The following is a 19,627-nucleotide window of genomic DNA, read 5'->3' on the forward strand; positions in this document are numbered from 1 at the left end:
TTCTGTCTCGTCTAGGAGTCACCCAGTGCATGGCTGCTGATATTTATAAATAATCCTAGTAATAATTCCTGAAGCCAGTTAAGACCCTGACATTGAGGTTTGTCCCACTTTACAAATGCTGGATGGTGAAGGCGAAGCTTATCATTAGTATGTGTCCAACGAGGGCCATTTATAATACCTATGCATAGTAAATGGTATCATGCCATTATTTCAACCGTTTTATTCCAATTTATGTCTGTGTTCTGTATTTCTTTGACTAAAAAGTATCCCCTAACCCTAAAGAGGTAAAATGTCTAATCGCTTTTGTTATAATATATAAATAAGTATTCCTGCCTATACATTACTGTTGTTAATGCCTATTCTATTTTTTTCTTCAAGCTGTGCTCAATTGAAGTGACTTGTGAGTCAGCAAGTGTAATGGCAGCCACGCTAGCCAACGGGGGTTTTTGCCCAATCACAGGTGAAAGAGTATTAAGCCCGGAAGCTGTGAGAAACACGTTGAGCTTGATGCATTCCTGTGGCATGTATGACTTTTCAGGACAGTTTGCCTTTCATGTAAGTAATATCCACAATTAAAGGTATCGAAAAGAGTACCAGCCTCTCCGCACCTTCTGCATGTTATTGCTATTCAGAAGTTGTAAAGTTACATTTTAAAATGCTGTCATTGATGCATGTGCATACCTCTGGAAACCGTTCAGATTGTAGCATATTTTGTGGAGTATGCTGTACATCTGTGTTTCAACAAATGTTTTTTTATAGTGAAATAACGATAGTAGTTGCCTATGGGCACTTTTTGCCTTATAACGTGTGCATTTCTCTTGAAAATTTTAAAGAATAATCTATTTCTCGAACGCTGTCTTCAGTGATCATCATAAACCTAGATTAGTCCCGCTCATGTGCGGGATCCCAAAGCACTTTTCAAATCAATTATATATTATGGTGTTGTGTGGTGGAGGAAGAGGGAGAGGGTCAGAGATCCATTATTAGTAGGTGATAACGGGCATTTAGAGTTACTGCACCATCTGGCACTATCAGAATCTCAGTCTTAGTCAGATTTTCCTTTGGGGAAAGTCTGAGTGTAGAATATGAGCCAGTGATGTAGTGAAAGATAGACTCTGGTTGAGCCCATCAGTTGTGTGCTGTCTGTGTACGTGTAGAACTGTGCTCCAACCCGAGTTAAGAGGTGTGCAGAGCTGCACATATAAATGTTGAATAATAGGGCCAAAGAATTAAGCCCTGAGCGACACCACAGCTGAGAGCTGTGGGGTGTTATTTGTATAAAGGAAGAGCTACAACTTGGTACTGGTCTGTTAAATAGAAGGCCAATCCATTCAGAGCTTAACCAGTAATGACAATAGCCTTAAATCTGCAAATTAGGATAGACTGATAAATGGTGTCAAATGCGGCCAAAAGTGCCAAGGCCACAACAGCCCCTACCCACTAGCCTGTGCAGACCAACAGCCACATTTAGATGAATTGCACTGTTAGAAATGGCGATTTCCAGTTGGCTAAGGCTTGCGCCAAAGCCAGGCAGAAACCACCACTCTAGTCAGGACAAGGGAGTTACACGCCAAGGATAACCCCTGCTCACCCTCTAGGTAACGTGACACGAGCAGTAAGGCTAATCCCGGAGGCAATGTAGGTTAAGTCTTTGTGCACGCCCCCCCAGCAACAACGTACCAGGCCCCCCACAAAAGGAACTCCACACAAGGTATAATAAAAATAGCCTTTGTATTATACCAGACACATTAGATAAGAAACACACACTTTACAATGTGCCATAGGCACGGGCGGAATTTACAGGGGATTATATACATGGGACAGGGCCACCTGGACCACTGTCAGGGATAAGCACTTTTAGAACTAGCCGTTGGTAGAATTGGCACTTTGTAGAATTAACACTTTTAGAACATAGAACATATAATAACTGGTGGCGGGTACGGACCGTACCTTCCGTTCGGGTTGCGCGGGACAATGCGGTGATCTCCTCAGTAGGCCGGAGCGGGCGGGAAACGCGGGCACGCTACAAGCGTGCGGGCGTTTCTCGCCTCTCAAAGGCTCCGGGCTATTTTCAGTGGCCGGGGCGACCAAAGTGTGTGGCTCAGAGGAGGAGGGGGGCAGGGTGCGGGTGGCCCAGAGAAGCGGACGCGGCTCAGAGGAGAGCGGCGCGGCTCGAGGCAGGAGGGCGGCCAGGTGCGGGCTGCAAAAGGGGGGTGAGCGAGCCACACTTCAGGTGGCGCCCCACCAGCCCAAGGGGATCAGACAAGTCCCAGCAACTTGGCAGGGAATGTACAATAGAGTCCACTAGTCCTGGGACTCTGGTCTGGGAGGAAGCTCAGTATCAAGCCTTTGGAGATAGTTTTAAGCACCAAAGCTTCACAAAGATGCATGAAAACACATTCAGCGGTGTAGGTAAAACACATGATGCATAAAAACACATTCAGCGGTGTAGGTAAGACACATGACGCATAAAAACACATTCAGCGGTGTAGGTAAAACACATGATGCATAAGAACACATTCAGCGGTGTAGGGAAGACACATGACGCATAAAAAGACATTCAGCGGTGTCAGTAAGACACATGATGCATAAAAACACATTCAGTGGTGTAGGGAAGACACATGACGCATAAAAACACATTTAGCGGTGTCAGTAAAACCCATGACGCATAAAAACACATTCAGCGGTGTAGGTAAAACACATGATGCATAAGAACACATTCAGCGGTGTAGGTAAAACACATGATGCATAAGAACATATTCAGCGGTGTAGGGATGACGCATAAAAACACATTCAGCGGTGTCAGTACACAGGGTGCACAAAACATACTACACACAGTACATTTCCTAACACCCAAAGCATTAGCGCATGAATCATAATAGCAAATAAATCACATTTAGTGCAGAAATCATATTTAGCACATAACTCACATCAAAGTCCAGGTTGCGCCACGGCGCCAGAACCTAAACGTAGCGGCTGCCCACTACTTGCTGGGCAGCTGGGGACAATAGCAAGGGGCCTAAACGCTGCAGCTGGCGCTAAGTGATGCGCAGCTGGGGAAGGCCAAAGTAGGGGCGAAGGAGTGCGACTCACTCCTGAGTCCAAAGTACCTGTTCCTGGAAAGAAAACCTAAACGGTGCAGCTGCCCACTACTTGCTGGGCAGCTGTGAAATTGAACTGCGGCAGGGCTTTCACTAACCCTTTAGAACAACAATGTGCCAAACGTGGGAGCCCTTTAGGCTCTTGAACTAACACGTGCTCCTCTAATGAACTGTGGGGGGAAGGATATGGGCCTCTAAAATAGATATGACCCACGTTGGAGCTACCTAGGCTCTAAAAGTAATGTGTCCCCAGGAGCCATCTTGACTCGGAAAATAATGGGGGCTTCGTTGGAGCCACGGGGCTCTGAAGAACAACTGAGGCCAAGCCCTTCACGGGGGCTTTGAAGAAATGGGCACGGAGTCTCCCCCGGGCTCTCTCTATCCCCACGGGGGCCCTACAAGTCATGGGGCATGTTAGAGCAGCCCACTGTCATCGGGCCACCCTCGATTTGCCCCCTGCCAAGGTGCCTTCCCTCGGCACCAACATACTGCGCCTCAGACCAGCCCTACTACTCAGCCACATGGAGCCCCCCCAGCCCTCTCGGACACTCACCGGCTGGGGGCGGCGGCAGGACTCTGTTCCTTGGGCGGCGGTTGTCTCTTGGTGGCCCCGGGGCTCTCCACAGCTCACGGGAGCCCCGGGCGGCCATCACACGCCCTGCTTCTTTCTCTGACTCGGCGGCGAGGCCGGCAGCCAATTGCGGCGCGGCGGCGGGCGGGACTACCTGGAAGCAAGCAGAAGTCCCGCCCCCGCTCCAGGCGCCCGGCCGCCTGACTTCCTGTCTTCGGCCCGGCCGCGGCGGTGATCATTCTTTCGTATCGGTAGGCAATTAAAGTGTAGAAGCGAGGTGGGCACTCGCTAAGGCACACAAACACGGGGTGGGAACCCGTTCTGTAAATAATAAGGATAACGAGCGCAATTGAGGGGTAGGTTCCCTCCGAAGGGGACGATAAAGCAGGGTGGGCTCCTGCTATAAATACGAGCAGGACAGAGAGCAGCTCCATGCTGCCAAGCTCAAGTAAAGCGCTGCCAGAGGGGGACATAGCACAGGGACAGCTAGGGGTACAGAAAATGATAGCCAGCACACCCAAGGTGCTGGGGCATCCCTCAGAGTCTCCTCAAGTTCCTGAAATACTCCAGCAAGGCAGAAGGGTCCAAAATAAGCCCTCATGCATCCAGGGGCTGGGAAGAGCCCAGGGAGGCAAGCCTTCCCCTGGGCCCCAGCAGCAGCACGCCCCTGGTAGATTCTAGTCAGGAAAACAAGAACATTTTCATGGGTTCACAGCCCCTCTTACAGAAAATCCCTTTGTTTCTAGGGTGCAGGCAAGGGGCGAACCAGATACAGCTGGTTCCTGAGCACTTTGTTTTGCTCAGACCCTCTGGGACATCAGACACACCACAGGGTGTGGAGCCAGCATTGTGAGGGGAAAGCCCAGCCCTATTCAGGTCCCAGGTGCACTCCTCCCCGGCCATCAACATGCAGATCTCCCATTCACCACCGGGGCAGACCCATCCTGACTCCAGGAGTCTGGCACACCAGCCAGCCCCAGCCAATCACAAGCCAGCACATTCACTGCACAGACAGGCCAACTTCTAGAAGTGGCACTTCCACACTAGACACATGAACGCCGCACACATCATCGCGCAGCATTCAATCTCACGAGTTTGCACATACCAAACTCAACCTTGCACTCCCCACGCATCAGGAATTACCATGGACACACATATGCCCCATGCATTCCTATGGGAGGGCAGGCCAATCTCACCCACGCACTCAGAGAGCGCATGCACTTTACACTGCGCCACAGTGCTAAAGTGTGCAAAGACCAGAAATCATTATACTGATGTAACATTAAAAGGCAAAAAGTTCAGGGGTGAACCTGCCAGAAGGGCCAAGTCCAACATGCACCAACCTAAACCTTGCATTATAAGACACTTTCATTACATGTAGGTATGCTTGCTTCAATGGCTGTCCTAAAAGGGGCCTTCACTATCCTCTTCCAATGTGTTCTAACCCTAACTTGTCTTACTATGTCATTTGCCTTCAAAGCCCTATACAAATTGGAGACCAGTTTCCTGTCCCAAGCACAAACAAGCATGCAATAAAGAGAAAGTCACTAGAAACTCTGGGATGAGGACTCCACCCCCCCCACCCCCTTTTACCTATAGAAAGTCAGTCCGCAAGAAGAACTGTACAAGGCTGAGCACTCCCTATCATGCCATTTGCCATCAGTTTAGAAGCGTTTGTCATCATGTAATGGTCTTTGTCTTCGAAGTTGTCATTGAGATTAGTTTTGAAGTTGTAGAAACTGAAGACATCAAAGACCAGGATGTCGAGGACCCTAGTGATGATGAAGACTCCATTAGTGTTAAGACCTGTGTATGTGTACTAAATTCGCCTTTTCTGTGTATTTTCCCTGTGTTTTTCACCTTTTGTTTGTCCCAATATTTTTACTGGTTTTAGAACTCTGTACAATTTACCCCTGCTATCCAGTAGTAAAGTGCCTGTGCTCCTTTTTTAAATTTGGCCAAATTGGCATATTGCTAATTGATATCTTTAGCATACCTACAAGTCCCTAGAATATGGTACAAAATATATCCAAGGCCTGTAAGTTAAATATTACCAGTGGTCTGCAGCACCTATTGTGCCATCCACTACAGTGACAGTGTAAAGCAAAGCTTCAGGGTGACCAGTGTAGCTGAATCTAGCAGTTTAAAACCTGAAATTCGGCCTGTTAAAATAAACCCTTTTGACAGATCAAAACCTCCCTCTTAAATATTAATAGGTAACCCCTATGTAGGGCTTGTCACTCACAAGGCATGGTGTAAGATATGTAGAAATTGAATATTAACATGTCTTTACAGTGACTAGCCGCCCAAAGCTATTATTCACAGTGGCAGGCCTAGCTATCTCATTTAGAAGACCAGAGTACCGATTAAAAACCTTAATGCTCTATCTCGTGAATGAGACTATCTAGAAAAATATTTATACAACTATTTTTAATCATTATTAAAATTCAAATTCAATTATTGAATTGCAATGTAAATCTCTATGCAACTATTCTTGTCCAATGACACCGTTTAATTTGGTCTAAGCTGATAGGGCTGCAACAATCTGGATTCATTAAAGACTGGCAAGCAGGGGACTGTACTAGAATCTTATCAAAATCTCGGAGCGGGTTTATCAACATGCGGTCCTTCCATTTCTGGATGTAGAGAAGTCTTTCAGTGGCGTTCTTTGGCCTTGCCTGTTTAGATAAAATGGGTATGGGGCATAAATGAAGACATACTCAAGCTCTAAATCAAAATTAGGGCTCCCAGTTGTATGGTATTTGTTTTAATTTTTTTTAATTTCCTTCTATATTTTTCCATATTTATTTTTTGGCCATCTTATTGGTATTTATCCATATTTAGTTTGTGTTTTCAAATAAATGGAGTCATAAAATGGTATAGTTCCACATTTATTTAACTGATAAACATACACTCCTATTTTGCTGCCTGTCACAAATTAGTAAATTAAGCAGCCAAATATAGTGAAACACTACACCCAGAGGTAAATATTAGCATTGTTTACAAACATATCTTTGCATATGCATGTATTTAGGGAAATCTTAACCTGTTTTCTAACTTCCCATGCTGTATCTGCTCTGCTGTTGTCCAGGAAATCAGGATGGACAACATGGAGAGTAGCCTACAAGAAGCACAAATAAATAAATACAGACAGAAAGCACATTCTTTTCTGTATGTATTTATCTGTAGAAATCAGTAAAAATGGAACACTGGGAGCCTTAATTATAATCCATACACTAAAACCAAACTTGATGAGATGTTTTATAATCAGTCCCCTTAACCAGAGGCTCTAGACAGGCTGCCTCTTGTCCTCACTGTTGGTTGTGCTTACCATGGAACCCCCAGTCGAAAGGATTGTGCACAATCCCAAAATCAAGGGAATGTGAGTGGGAGACATTGAACATAAACTCACACTCTTCGTGAATCATAACCTTTGTTTCATTAGTGATCCAGAATATTCCTTCTAGACCCTTCAATCAGAGCTAGATCGGTTCTCTGAAGTTTTGTGGTTTATGATTAATTACTTCGAGTCTCAAGGCATATGAGTAGCAGACCTCTTAAGCAGATGGGGCAGTGGGTAAGAGGCATGGGCTTTGGCTGAACCACAATATCCAATAAATACATAGGGGGTTTCATCCAAGCTAAATCAAAAGACTTATAGGACTGTAATATCCCCTGTTCTACGCACTTCGTTTAGAGACATGTACTGCTGGGACAAATTGGAGACCTCATGTTTCGGATGTGTAGCTAGCCTAAACATGAATTTTGCTCCACATCGACTTTACATCGATCAGACCTTCCATCTTCTTTCCCCTGTTCAGACCCCAACACACATTTGCACCGGCAACGCCTTTCTGCCTCCTGACCGAGGGAGTCTTCTGCTTCCCCTAGATAACGGTCCACATGGAAGAAGCCCAGCTTCGACCCGCTCTGAATTGAAATCATAATTTAGGCAATAAGCCCTGGATCCAAGTAGAGCAACACTACTCCTCTGTCCCATTAACTTACATATATGGCTTCCCTTAAAATGTTCATTCTCGGGACCACGAGAGGCTTAATGCTTCTATAACTCTTTTTGACTGCTGGCAACGAATCGCTTGCAGGAAGTGCACCTCTTTTTTCCTCACTCCACCCACATCCATTACATTTAATCAGGAATTTTGTCTTGGCATGATGGACCCCAGCTTCTGTACATGGAATTTGAATAACCAACCTCAATTTGGAGAGCTTTTTAAAGATGGCGAATTGCTGGTTTCGGAGACTCTTCGTGAGTTAGCCTCCAGCAATGCAAGAACTTTTGTCTTGGACAACTTTGACACTTGGCAGTGGATTCAGTCCTCAAAGGGAAGGACCAGCTACCAAAGCACAGCGTCCTTGTTCACCAATAAAATCCAATGGAAAGACATATCTTGGTTAAATAGATACATCCAAGCCTTCAAGCCACAGACAAAACACAACGTTCCCATGTTACATAATGGGTAAAAGACCTTGACACAGAAATTTCTGATGGCACAGGGGATATAATCTAGAAGAAGGCCCTTATATCCTCCCATCAGCACACAACATAAGGAAAATGCTTACAAACCCATGACATGACATGCCCCCCTCTCCCTTCTGTCGGGCTTAAGGTGATTTTTCTTGGGTCTGAGTTGATTTGGAAGGGTTGCAGAGAGAGAGGTACGTTGCTCCATGTTTGCCTGGCATGCAGACACATAAAAGGTTTTTGGAGTGAAGTGTTTGCCCTTATTAAGGCTAATACAGGAGTGACTCTACTGTTTCAACCCCTGAACCTCCGATTGGGGGACTCTGGTGAAGGCAACATCTTTCCGCTGACACTGGGAAAGCTAATTTCTCATCTGTTGCTGGCAGCCCACCTGTTGCCCAGATATGGACAGAATCAACTGCTTCCCCAATATATATATATGTGGTAGTGCAAAGTTTGGTTAATCTTCACTATGGAGAAACTGTTAACCACTGTCCATGACAAACTGTACAAGTTTGCCCACATTGGCAGCCCTTCGCTACATAGATGAAGACATCCAAGGTATTTAGCAGCGATCGGCGGCCTTGTCAGGCATTCTCCATGCTCTCAATCATGCAACTTATTGTCGCTGCCATAAACTGATGGACAGTCAGCCTGACCTTCAAGATTTTTGGGACTACTTCAGTTCTTCCACTATGTTATTGTATTACAGCGTCATGCCATAATAACTGTCTCAGGCCATCAGCATGCTTGTAATGCTGTGTGAATTACAATAATTTATTTAGTACCAAAACAGTAATAAAGAAGACATTAAAAACAACAAAAATCCCAAACTGTAACGGAAAATATGGAGTAAAATTTAAAAAACAAATAACTACCTAAATGATAAAAATCCAACAAAGGGAATTAGTGATATGATTTTTAAAGTTGTAGGTAGGAATCATTCTAAGAAGCATAAGGTGCAGTTGATAATCACTGGGCCTGTTAGTTGGTTGCCAATAGTTTCTCTAGCGAAGAATAACTAAACTTTGCCCCACTGCATATTTCTCAGGGTAGCAGTTGATTGTCTCTACATCTGGGCTGCAGACAGGCTGGTCCCCTCGGCCACCAACTGTATGCCTCTGCTTGAAGGGTCCCTGCTAGGGGCCCCCAAACTCACTTTCTCACAGGCTTTCCATGTCGGAAAGCCCAGCATGGAAAGCCTGCCTGAAACTGAGCATCGTAATCCGGTTCGCATAAAACGCCAGCCATAGGGATTACGTGCTGGTTGTGACTGGCCAGACTCTGTTGGAAGCCAGCCGGAATAACAGGCTGGTATCACTTCCGACCGCCTAAATTGTAATTTGGCGGTCGGAAGTGAAACGGACGATATCTGTCCGTAAGCCTCCGAACTAAGGTTGAAGGCTTTCTGACAGAGATCTTAGTCGGCCCCTAAATGTCCCATTCTCTGTTTAGCACACAAGTCAGTTATGAGTTGTATAAAAGTAAAACTGAAAACGAATCACTATTAGCTATCAGTTTAGAGTGGAAAATAGAATTTCATCGCTAAATATCAAGATCATGAGATGAGAGGTACATCCATCTAAGGCTACTTTCTCGCCCTGGTAACAATGTCAGCAGCCGTCTTAACAATGCTAGTTTTACTTACCGGAGAAACAACAAAGAAGCAGAGGTTATCAACAACTATTCACAGCTACAAGTAAGCCTTCAGCCAAAAGTACCAGCAATGACACTTCTACCCCCCTCAAAAAACTCATCATAAGATGTTCAATAAACTTTCGCAAGGAGATTGGCTGTTCTCCACCAATTATTATGATGCACTATTTACAACCCTGATAAAAGAAAATTCACAGTTAACGTTGTATCAAGAAAGCTGTTCTCTGGCGATTTGACCTCTACCTTTTTCAAAGTGCTTCGCAGCGACTGCAGGTTAGTAAAAGTGTTGTCTCGACAAACGCCTGGAATAATTTCACCTTTTCGAGGCGGGAGCCTCAGGTTAGCCATAGACATCAATTTTCCTTCGAAATTAATAATAAATGTTTAATCACCTGTTCACTTCATTGGAACCCAGACACCAGTAACTGAGGTGGAAATGTTTGGAACTACACTCCTTTAGAGGCCACTATCCCTTGGTTTTCGAATCACAAGTGATTAATACGATAAACTGATGAGCCTCTGAGATGGGGAGGAGGGATGGTCGTGTGTGATGCTATGAAAGATGCCCATGCTGGAGAACCACAGTTACAGCTAGGAAACTTTTTTCTTCCCTAGAGTTGGATCTTTCATAGTTTCACATATTTGAATCAGTCTTGAAAGCAGTAACCTTCTTTAGTAATTTTATAAGACCGAAAAGGTGGGAAATGACAGAATCACCTTCAGTATTGAGCCTGCAAAGTACTACTTATCAGACTGGTAAATCCCTTGCAGCTTCTGTATCGTGGCAGAAGTGCTTTGTTCAAGTATGGCAGCTTTTCCAGGCTTCTCCCCTGCTAATATTCATCAAAGGGACTCCAGATGGTGTTGCTGCCATTCTTATGCAATTTGTAGTTACTTTACCTTGCAGAAGAGGACTTGCTTTAGTGTGACAAAATATCCTGGCTCCTGTTATTCACCAGCCACTCCTTGTTTAGCTAGAGTGCTAAGCTTGTTGGGTTTTTTATCGGAAACAAATAGTTGACCATCTAAAATTCTTAGTTGTGTCAATGCAAAATTTAAAACAACTTCTAATGACTAAGGAACAAAGAGCTGTCTCTGCTGCAGGACTTGGATTTGGAAAGAAACTAAAGCAGAGAATCTGTTCATTCAGGTGCGAGCCTAAAGGAACTTTGGGAACAAATTTCAGATTTGTGTGGAGAACCTACAAAGGTACTGTTTGATGAATAGTGCTGGAATATTGCGGACGCTTGTGGCTGATGTGAGTGCCAGCTACATGGCCACTTTCAAAGAAAGGAATTTCATTTCTGCTTTATGAATTTTCTGAGTTTACCTGGCTTCCACTAATCCACGGGGAGGAGCAGGGGACTGCAGAGACCATATTATAGGTCCCGCACCCAGCGAATTTTGTTGTGACCTGTCTGGACGCTACTCGCCATCCAGCATATACCGCCCCCCCGGCCGCGATGCTATTCCATTAAGTGGGCCAGGATACATACTCGGTGACTTTCTTTATCCTACATTGCGACATACGTGGGACATCACAGAAAATACTCTACCTGGAATTCAACGTCAACTTGATCCAGGAATAACTAGAACTGTACTGCGACTATCTACACCTGAGTACCAGTCTTATTAATGGAACTTTGTTAAGGATTGTTGAATTCGAATGACCATTCATTGTATGCCCTGACGAAATTCCCAAAGGCACGAAAGGGAATGAAACGCGTTGGCTGTGCCTGTGTATTTTAAGGAAAATAAAGAATACATTAAAGAAAGAACAGAAGACTCATATAATCAATGAACTTTCCGCGTTGCTGACTTTATCGAGTGCACCTCTCTATTCTTTTGTAACATCTAAAATTCTTAGTTGTGTCAATGCAAAATTTAAAACAACTTCTAATGACTAAGGAACAAAGAGCTGTCTCTGCTGCAGGACTTGGATTTGGAAAGAAACTAAAGGAGAGAATCTGTTCATTCAGGTGCGAGCCTAAAGGAACTTTGGGAACAAATTTCAGATTTGTGTGGAGAACCTACAAAGGTACTGTTTGATGAATAGTGCTGGAATATTGCGGACGCTTCTGGCTGATGTGAGTGCCAGCTACATGGCCACTTTCAAAGAAAGGAATTTCATTTCTGCTTTATGAATTTTCTGAGTTTTCCTTTAGCTTTATAACCTGTCTGTACATATGGTAATGGCCCCCTAGGTTTGGAAGCATGCTATAGTTCTTCAATTAGTGAAGAAACCTACAATTGATCCTTCTAAACTGGAAAACTATTGTCCGATTTACCTTCTTCCATTCATAGAAAGAATTATTGAAACATACATAAATATCCATCTATCAGACTGTCTAGTACGACACCACTTTTTGCATGCTTCTCAATCTGTTTTTTGCCCAGGACATAGCACTAAGTCTGCCCTTCCTGAGGGGACAAAAGAGCCTAAAGCTACTCTTGATCAAAGTGATTCCTTTGGCCGCCGTGGAGTCTTTGACACCGTGTTCCATTGGATGTTACTCGAGATTAGAAGAGCGTAGTATATCTGGCCTGTCCTTAAGTTGGTTTGCTTTCTTCCTGGGTGATCACTCCTTCCAGGTGTTGTCTAAATCCTTTGGCTCATCTGTAAGAATGATTTGTCACAGAGTTCCCAGAGCTCATCTTCTGAACCCTCTGCTCTTTAACATGTATGTGCATCCTCTAGCAGACCTAGTGAAAGCTTCTGTTCTTTCTATATATATTTTTTTACTCTGATAACACTCAGATCATCATTAGTTTGTCGCCCAATGATGGCAATGATCTGTCCCAATGTAAAAACTGCTTTCAGTTGGTAGCCAAGTGGATGGACAATAATTGTTAAAAATCAAATGACAACAAAAACGAAATTCTCATGGTCGGCTGTCAGCCCACACTTTGAGGACCTCAATGGTGGTCATCAGAATTAAGTCTGGTTCCATTTCTGACTCCTGCAGTTAAAAACTTGGGCACATGGCTTGATATTCGACTCAAGTTTTTTTTGTGTAACTTTATTTATTGAATTTTTTAAGAAGCAATAACCGTAAGAAAGACAATCATTACAGGAGTATGTGTGCAGCGTCAGTAAGCATATACCTTCATCATATATGTATCATATTCAAAACTTTGTAGATCATTACATTATCAACATTCATATATGAGCATTATACTAAATAATGGTAATAGATTGGAATGTGCACTATGACTGTCTTATGAACAAACAACGGCATTACAATTTGCTTTATATAGTGAGCATATAAAACCTTAGTATTTCCTGCAGGCTAGTTACAATCATGACTCAATTGTCCACCCGATCTTACGCGGTCTAGATGATTCTGCTAAATGTATATTTCCCTTGGAGCATTATATAATATTGTCACCACCATCATTACTCCGAGGTTTTCAGCAGTTGTGTCTATTTGGTGGGATAATAGGTATGCTTTCAGAGGTTCCCAAATGTCTTTGGGGCGTGATGCCAGAGGGAGCAGGTCCGCATAATTGAGCATCTGTTCTTGGCAGAATATTAAATCCTTGACCCACTCCTTGAATCTGGGAAGTGCAACCTCGTCCCCACCTACATTCAGTTCTTCGCTTGGCCATCAGTAGTGCAAGAGCAACATACCTGCAAGAGGGTTTGTCTATGAGTTCAGTGTACCCCAATAGTGCCAGCAGTGGAGACGTTTCCAGTTTCAGGTATGTCATCTATTCCAGTGCCCCAAAGACCTGACGCCAGTATTCATAAACACCCGGTCAGTCCCATGCCACGTGGAATAAATCAGCGCCTTCCATGCCACATCTGTCGCCTTCCATGCCACATCTGTCGCATCTATCATTATCTATTAGTTTATATTTGTACATTTTGGCTGGCATATAAGACAGACGGTGTAAAAAGTTAAAGTGGATAAGCTGCAGTCTGCTACTAGCCGACACTTGCTCTGTTTGTAAGCAGCAATAAGACTATTGCTTGTCTGATATTTCTCACCCCCATTCCCTGTCCCAGTGTATTCGAGCTGCCCACTGACCCATCAACTATTGAATGTGTATTGCTTGGTATAGCGTTGAGACAGCGTGTTCAGGGGGTGTGGACTGCAGCATTGTATGAAGTGGAGCCAGATTGGGAGGCTCTAGTGGGTATGCTGGAGTATTGTCTTCAATATACACAAAAACGATAGAGAAGAGGGTCTGAGGGCCAGTTTAACGACTACCCAGGTACACGCCCCAAACACAAAATCAAAACACAAAATTGTACCTGGCAGTCACGAGAGTTTGTTATTCACCAGGAATCACAGCGCAGATACGATGCAACCAACACCAGTGGGAACACATCATGCAAACTAATATGTGCTATTTGGCCCAGTAAAGGCTCAAGGGCGAGTGGAAAAAATTCCCATCAGAAGCCACACTGTACTGCCCTCATTTACATCATTTGGGTTCTCCTCGCCCAGGAGACAAAACAATGCGGCCGGTCAAATATTACCGTTGCCGAAAGAAATGTGCGAGGGGAGTATTGGTGTTGAGGTGGCGACTGAAAAAAGCAGTGTGAGGTGATTCAGTGATGGTAGTGAGTGATTATAAAATTAGGTAAACCGGATAGAAAGAAATAGTTTTAGTGTCTCCCAGTTCCTAAGGTTAAAACAAGTGCAAAAGCGGATTCGAAATAATATCCGCAGTCAGTAGTGGTCAACATGTTTCGGCATTTAAAGAAAAGAATTTCTATGCATTCTTCAGGACCAGTTCTATAACAAACTACTGCTTTTGTGAAAGAATAATAAATAAAACAGATATCACCTGAAAGAATCCAGGTTGTGTGCTCAACCATGTACTGTTTGTGCACCGCATCATGAGCATAGGATCCACCATGAAAAACAAAGACAAACAAAACAAAACAAGAGAGTATGAAGATATCATATTCCCACAATTTTCTGATACATTGTCAGGTTAAATCTTAAATTCATGTCACCCAAAGTCGCACATATTAGGACATAGGTTCCATTTCAGGCACTCACCCATAAACGATGGTTGAGGAGCTTCACCCCACCTGGCTACTGCTCAGGTATGAGGAGCACCGCTCTAGGGTAGAAAAATTGAATTTAGAGAAAAGAGGCAACCATGTCTTGGTTAGAAATATCCATGGAATGGTATATGGATAGCTCATGAACAATTACTGTCTCCACTCATACTGTAAACTCATATCAAATTCACCAACTTTCTAAGTGATCAACAAATTATTCTACATGTTACAGCCATCTCACTAGGTGATGCTATACAAGTAGAATACCACATAAATTCAGGTCTAGTGGAACCCATCTATTGATGTACTTGCAGATGTCATAGCGTTAATTGGCCAAAGGTGATAAAATCGCTGTAGCGTTATGTAATATAAAGAGCACTAGAGAGTTTCCAGCTGGGCATCATGTGGGTTTTGGCAAAGTGTAGCGAAACCCGTCTTAAATTAAATGCCACGTTGCTCTAAATGAGAGAACTCATAGTCATATTTAAAACTCAAGATGCCTGTATTGTAAAGCGCATTAAGATTCAGAGCCTCCTGCGTTTGCATAGTGAGCGAACGATACATGGGTTTAATGAAACCCGTCTATGATGGAACGTTTCATTAAACCCATGTATCGTTCGCTCACTATGCAAACGCAGGAGGCTCTGAATCTTAATGCGCTTTACAATACAGGCATCTTGAGTTTTAAATATGACTATGAGTTCTCTCATTTAGAGCAACGTGGCATTTCATTTAAGACGGGTTTCGCTACACTTTGCCAAAACCCACATGATGCCCAGCTGGAAACACTCTAGTGCTCTTTATATTACATAACGCTACAGCGATTTTATCACCTTTGGCCAATTAACACTATGACATCTGCAAGTACATCAATAGATGGGTTCCACTAGACCTGAATTTATGTGGTATTCTACTTGTATAGCATCACCTAGTGAGATGGCTGTAACATGTGGAATAATTTGTTGATCACTTAGAAAGTTGGTGAATTTGATATGAGTTTACAGTATGAGTGGAGACAGTAATTGTTCATGAGCTATCCATATACCATTCCATGGATATTTCTAACCAAGACATGGTTGCCTCTTTTCTCTAAATTCAATTTTTCTACCCTAGAGCGGTGCTCCTCATACCTGAGCAGTAGCCAGGTGGGGTGAAGCTCCTCAACCATCGTTTATGGGTGAGTGCCTGAAATGGAACCTATGTCCTAATATGTGCGACTTTGGGTGACATGAATTTAAGATTTAACCTGACAATGTATCAGAAAATTGTGGGAATATGATATCTTCATACTCTCTTGTTTTGTTTTGTTTGTCTTTGTTTTTCATGGTGGATCCTATGCTCATGATGCGGTGCACAAACAGTACATGGTTGAGCACACAACCTGGATTCTTTCAGGTGATATCTGTTTTATTTATTATTCTTTCACAAAAGCAGTAGTTTTTTATAGAACTGGTCCTGAAGAATGCATAGAAACTCTTTTCTTTAAATGCAGAAACATGTTGACCACTACTGACTGCGGATATTATTTCGAATCCGCTTTTGCACTTGTTTTAACCTTAGAAACTGGGAGACACTAATAAACTATTTCTTTCTACCCTGTTTACCTAATTTTATAATCACTCACTACCATCACTGAATCACCTCACACTGCTTTTTTCAGTCGCCACCTCAAAACCAATACTCCCCTCGCACATTTCTTTCGGCAACGGTAATATTTGACCGGCCGCATTGTTTTGTCTCCTGGGCGAGGAGAACCCAAATGATGTAAATGAGGGCAGTACAGTGTGGCTTCTGATGTGAATTTTTTCCACTCGTCCTTGAGCCTTTACTGGGCCAAATAACACATATTAGTTTGCATGGTGTGTTCCCACTGGTGTTGGTTGCATCGTATCTGCGCTGTGATTCCTGGTGAATAACAAACTCTCGTGACTGCCAGGTACAATTTGGTGTTTTGGTATTGTCTTCAATGCCTTGCCTAAGTCTCACATGTAAAAAAAAAGTCTGTTGTAGGCGTAGTGACTCTGAACATCTGTTCTGGGGTGCAAAATTTCCCATTTTGGTATAGGTCACCCCAACACTTTGTTTGTCTTCGTCATAACTTTTCTGAGCACAGTCTCCTGTAACAGCTATATGCATGGGTGATACACCAGTGGAAGCAGCCAAGAGTAAGTCATGGGAGCCTGTAGCAATTTGGTAATACGATGCCAAGCGGTCACGGTACATGTGACTGTAGTGGTGTCTTTATTGCGAGACTGGGGAAACCAAAGGGTATACTCATGGTACTTCCTGGTCCAAAAACGAGGAGTAGCCAAAGAGTACAGACCTATCCTCGACCTGCACCTGCTAAACATGTTTTTAAGAAAATTGAAATTTTGGATGCTAACCCTGCACCAGATTTTCCCACTTCTTCACCAGGGAGACTGGATGTGTGCCATCGACCTGCTGGACGCCTACTTTCACATTCCTGTTTCATTAAAACATCGCAAATTCCTCAGGTTCCAGGTGTCCCGACAGCACTAAAAGTACCGAGTACTTCCGTTGAGGCTCAAATCCGCCCCCCGGACGTTCTCCAAGTGCATGGCGGTGGTAGCTGCTTTCCTCCGCAAGCGGAAAATCTTTGTCTATCCCTACCTAGACGACTGGCTCCTAAAGAGTTCCACACCTTCACTACTCCAGAGCCATTTCACTTACTGCCTCAAACTGCTTCACTGCCTGGGGTTGCAAGTCAACTACAAGAAGTCAGTCCTCAACCCCATGCAGAAGATACATCATCTTGGCGCATCCCTGGACACCGCAAGGGCAAGTGTGTGTCCTTCGGAGGAGAGGTTGTCATCAATGCTGATCAAGTGCTGCGCTCTTGTCAGCACTACACACCTCATAGCAAGGCAGGTGTCATCACTGCTGGGATCGATGGCCTCATGCATCTTCATTGTGCCCCATGCCAGACTTCACATGCGGCCTCTACAGCAGTCCCTCGAAGATCAATGGACACAGCGGTCAGGCCGTTGGGAAGATCGTGTCTCTCTTCCTCAGGTTGCCAGGGACTCTATCAAATGGTGGATGAAAGGTTTACATCTTCTGCAAGGGATCCCTTTTCAGCAGGTCCCTCCGACCCAGACTGTGGTTACTGATGCCTCAGTGCAGGGTGGGGGAGCTCACATGGGCCAGCTTCAGGTACAAGGTCTCTGGTCCGAGACAGAGAGAAGTTATCACATCAACCTCTTAGAGCTAAGGGCAGTCCATCTGGCTCTCAAGTCTCTGTACCCGTCCCTACAGTCCAGCTCCATTCAGATTCAGACAGACAATACAACAACTATGTACTATCTGAACAAGCAGGGAGGCACCAGGTCACGGGTACTGTCTCTGGAGTCCCAGACCATATGGAAGGGGCCTCTGGCGAGGAGTCTCACAATCGTAGCCGTTCACCTTCCAGGAACCTTGAACGTGCAGGCAGATGTTCTCAGCAGAGACTTTGTAGAAGCACAAGACAGGATGCTAAACAACGAAGTCGCTCACAACATTTTTCGGCAATGGGGAGAGCCAGACATCGACCTGTTCGCAGACGTGTCAAATACAAAATGTCCCGTCTGCGTCCAGATTCCTTCAACAAGGATCACGTGGGAATGCACTTTTGATCAGATGGTTGCAGACATTGCTGTACGCTTCTCCGCCACTCCCTCTGATCCCGGCGGTCATACAGAAGTTTTACAGGACCAACACCAGAATGATCCTGATCGCACCAGAGTGGCCGCGCCAGTGGTGGTATCCGGACCTCCTGCAGCTGTCGGAAGCTCCACACTGGAGGCTGCCCTGCCGCCTGGACTTGCTGACCAAGAATGAGGGTAGAGTATTTCATTCCAACCTCTCGTCCCGAGGATTGACTGCATGGCTCCTGAAGTTATCCAGTACGGACACTTAGACCCCTCTGCGGACTGTATGAAGATTCTCAAGGAAACAAAGAGACCCTCCACCAGGAAATCTTATGCTTTTAAGTGGAAGAGATTCTACCTGTGGTGCAAGGACAACGCTTTTAATCCGACCAAGGGTCAGGAGGAAGTGATCCTTCCCTACTTGTTATACTTGGCAAAGTCAGGCCTGCAATATCCCTCCATCAGGGTTCACCTGGCTGCTATTACAGCTTACAGAAAGTCTCCTACCCAGGGTTCATTCTTTCAAATGCCAGTGGTCAAGGACATTCTGGAGGGACTCAGGAAGGTTTAGCCCCCAGAGAGATCTCCTTCTCCGCCTTGGGAACTTAACATTGTTCTTACTAAACTAATGGCTGCAGCTCCCGCCGAAGTCTCAGTCCGGGAGTAGACCTGATCATAATAAGTGGCAAACTCATCAGGTATCATTTGTGGGCCTTCATCCGTTATAAGCTTGGTAACTAGTCTGCTCGCCTATTCACGCTTGTCAAGCCAGGCTAGCAGTAGTAGGTAGTAGTAGCGTTATGGATCCCTGCAGATTTCAGGGCTTTCCTTCACAGAATGTGAGAAAAATGCATGATTTTAGCAAAGGTTTCAAGTTTGCAAGGCATTGTAAGTAAGAAAATGTATTGGGATCCACACGGACCACACCGTTCTGGACTCGTCTGGAGGTCAAGTTTTCAGAAATTGCTCAGCTTGGTTGGTAGCCATGGGTAGCAGCCGAGCTCTGGCCCAAATCCTGCAGCTACTCACATTGTCCAAAATGGTAATATTTATAAGGCGACGAAGGCTAGACACAAAGCCACACAGAATAAAATATATGAAGTTTGGGATAAGGCAGGGAAACTGCTAGCCTGGCTTGACAAGCGT

General features: G+C 44.4%; 1 protein-coding gene across 2 annotated transcripts in view; it reads left to right on the top strand.

The window, feature by feature from the left end:
• Positions 1 to 19,627, top strand: part of GLS (glutaminase) — an 811,930-nt gene that overhangs the window by 442,457 nt on the left and 349,846 nt on the right. For both annotated transcript variants that reach the window (XM_086955380.1, XM_086955381.1), the window contains exon 12: positions 379 to 555. In XM_086955380.1, the coding sequence (XP_086811506.1) occupies positions 379 to 555 (177 nt within the window). The remainder of the gene's footprint in view (positions 1 to 378; positions 556 to 19,627) is intronic.

The sequence above is a fragment of the Lissotriton vulgaris genome, chromosome 2_1 (assembly GCF_964263255.1).
Source record: "Lissotriton vulgaris chromosome 2_1, aLisVul1.2, whole genome shotgun sequence".
Taxonomy (NCBI): domain Eukaryota; kingdom Metazoa; phylum Chordata; class Amphibia; order Caudata; family Salamandridae; genus Lissotriton; species Lissotriton vulgaris.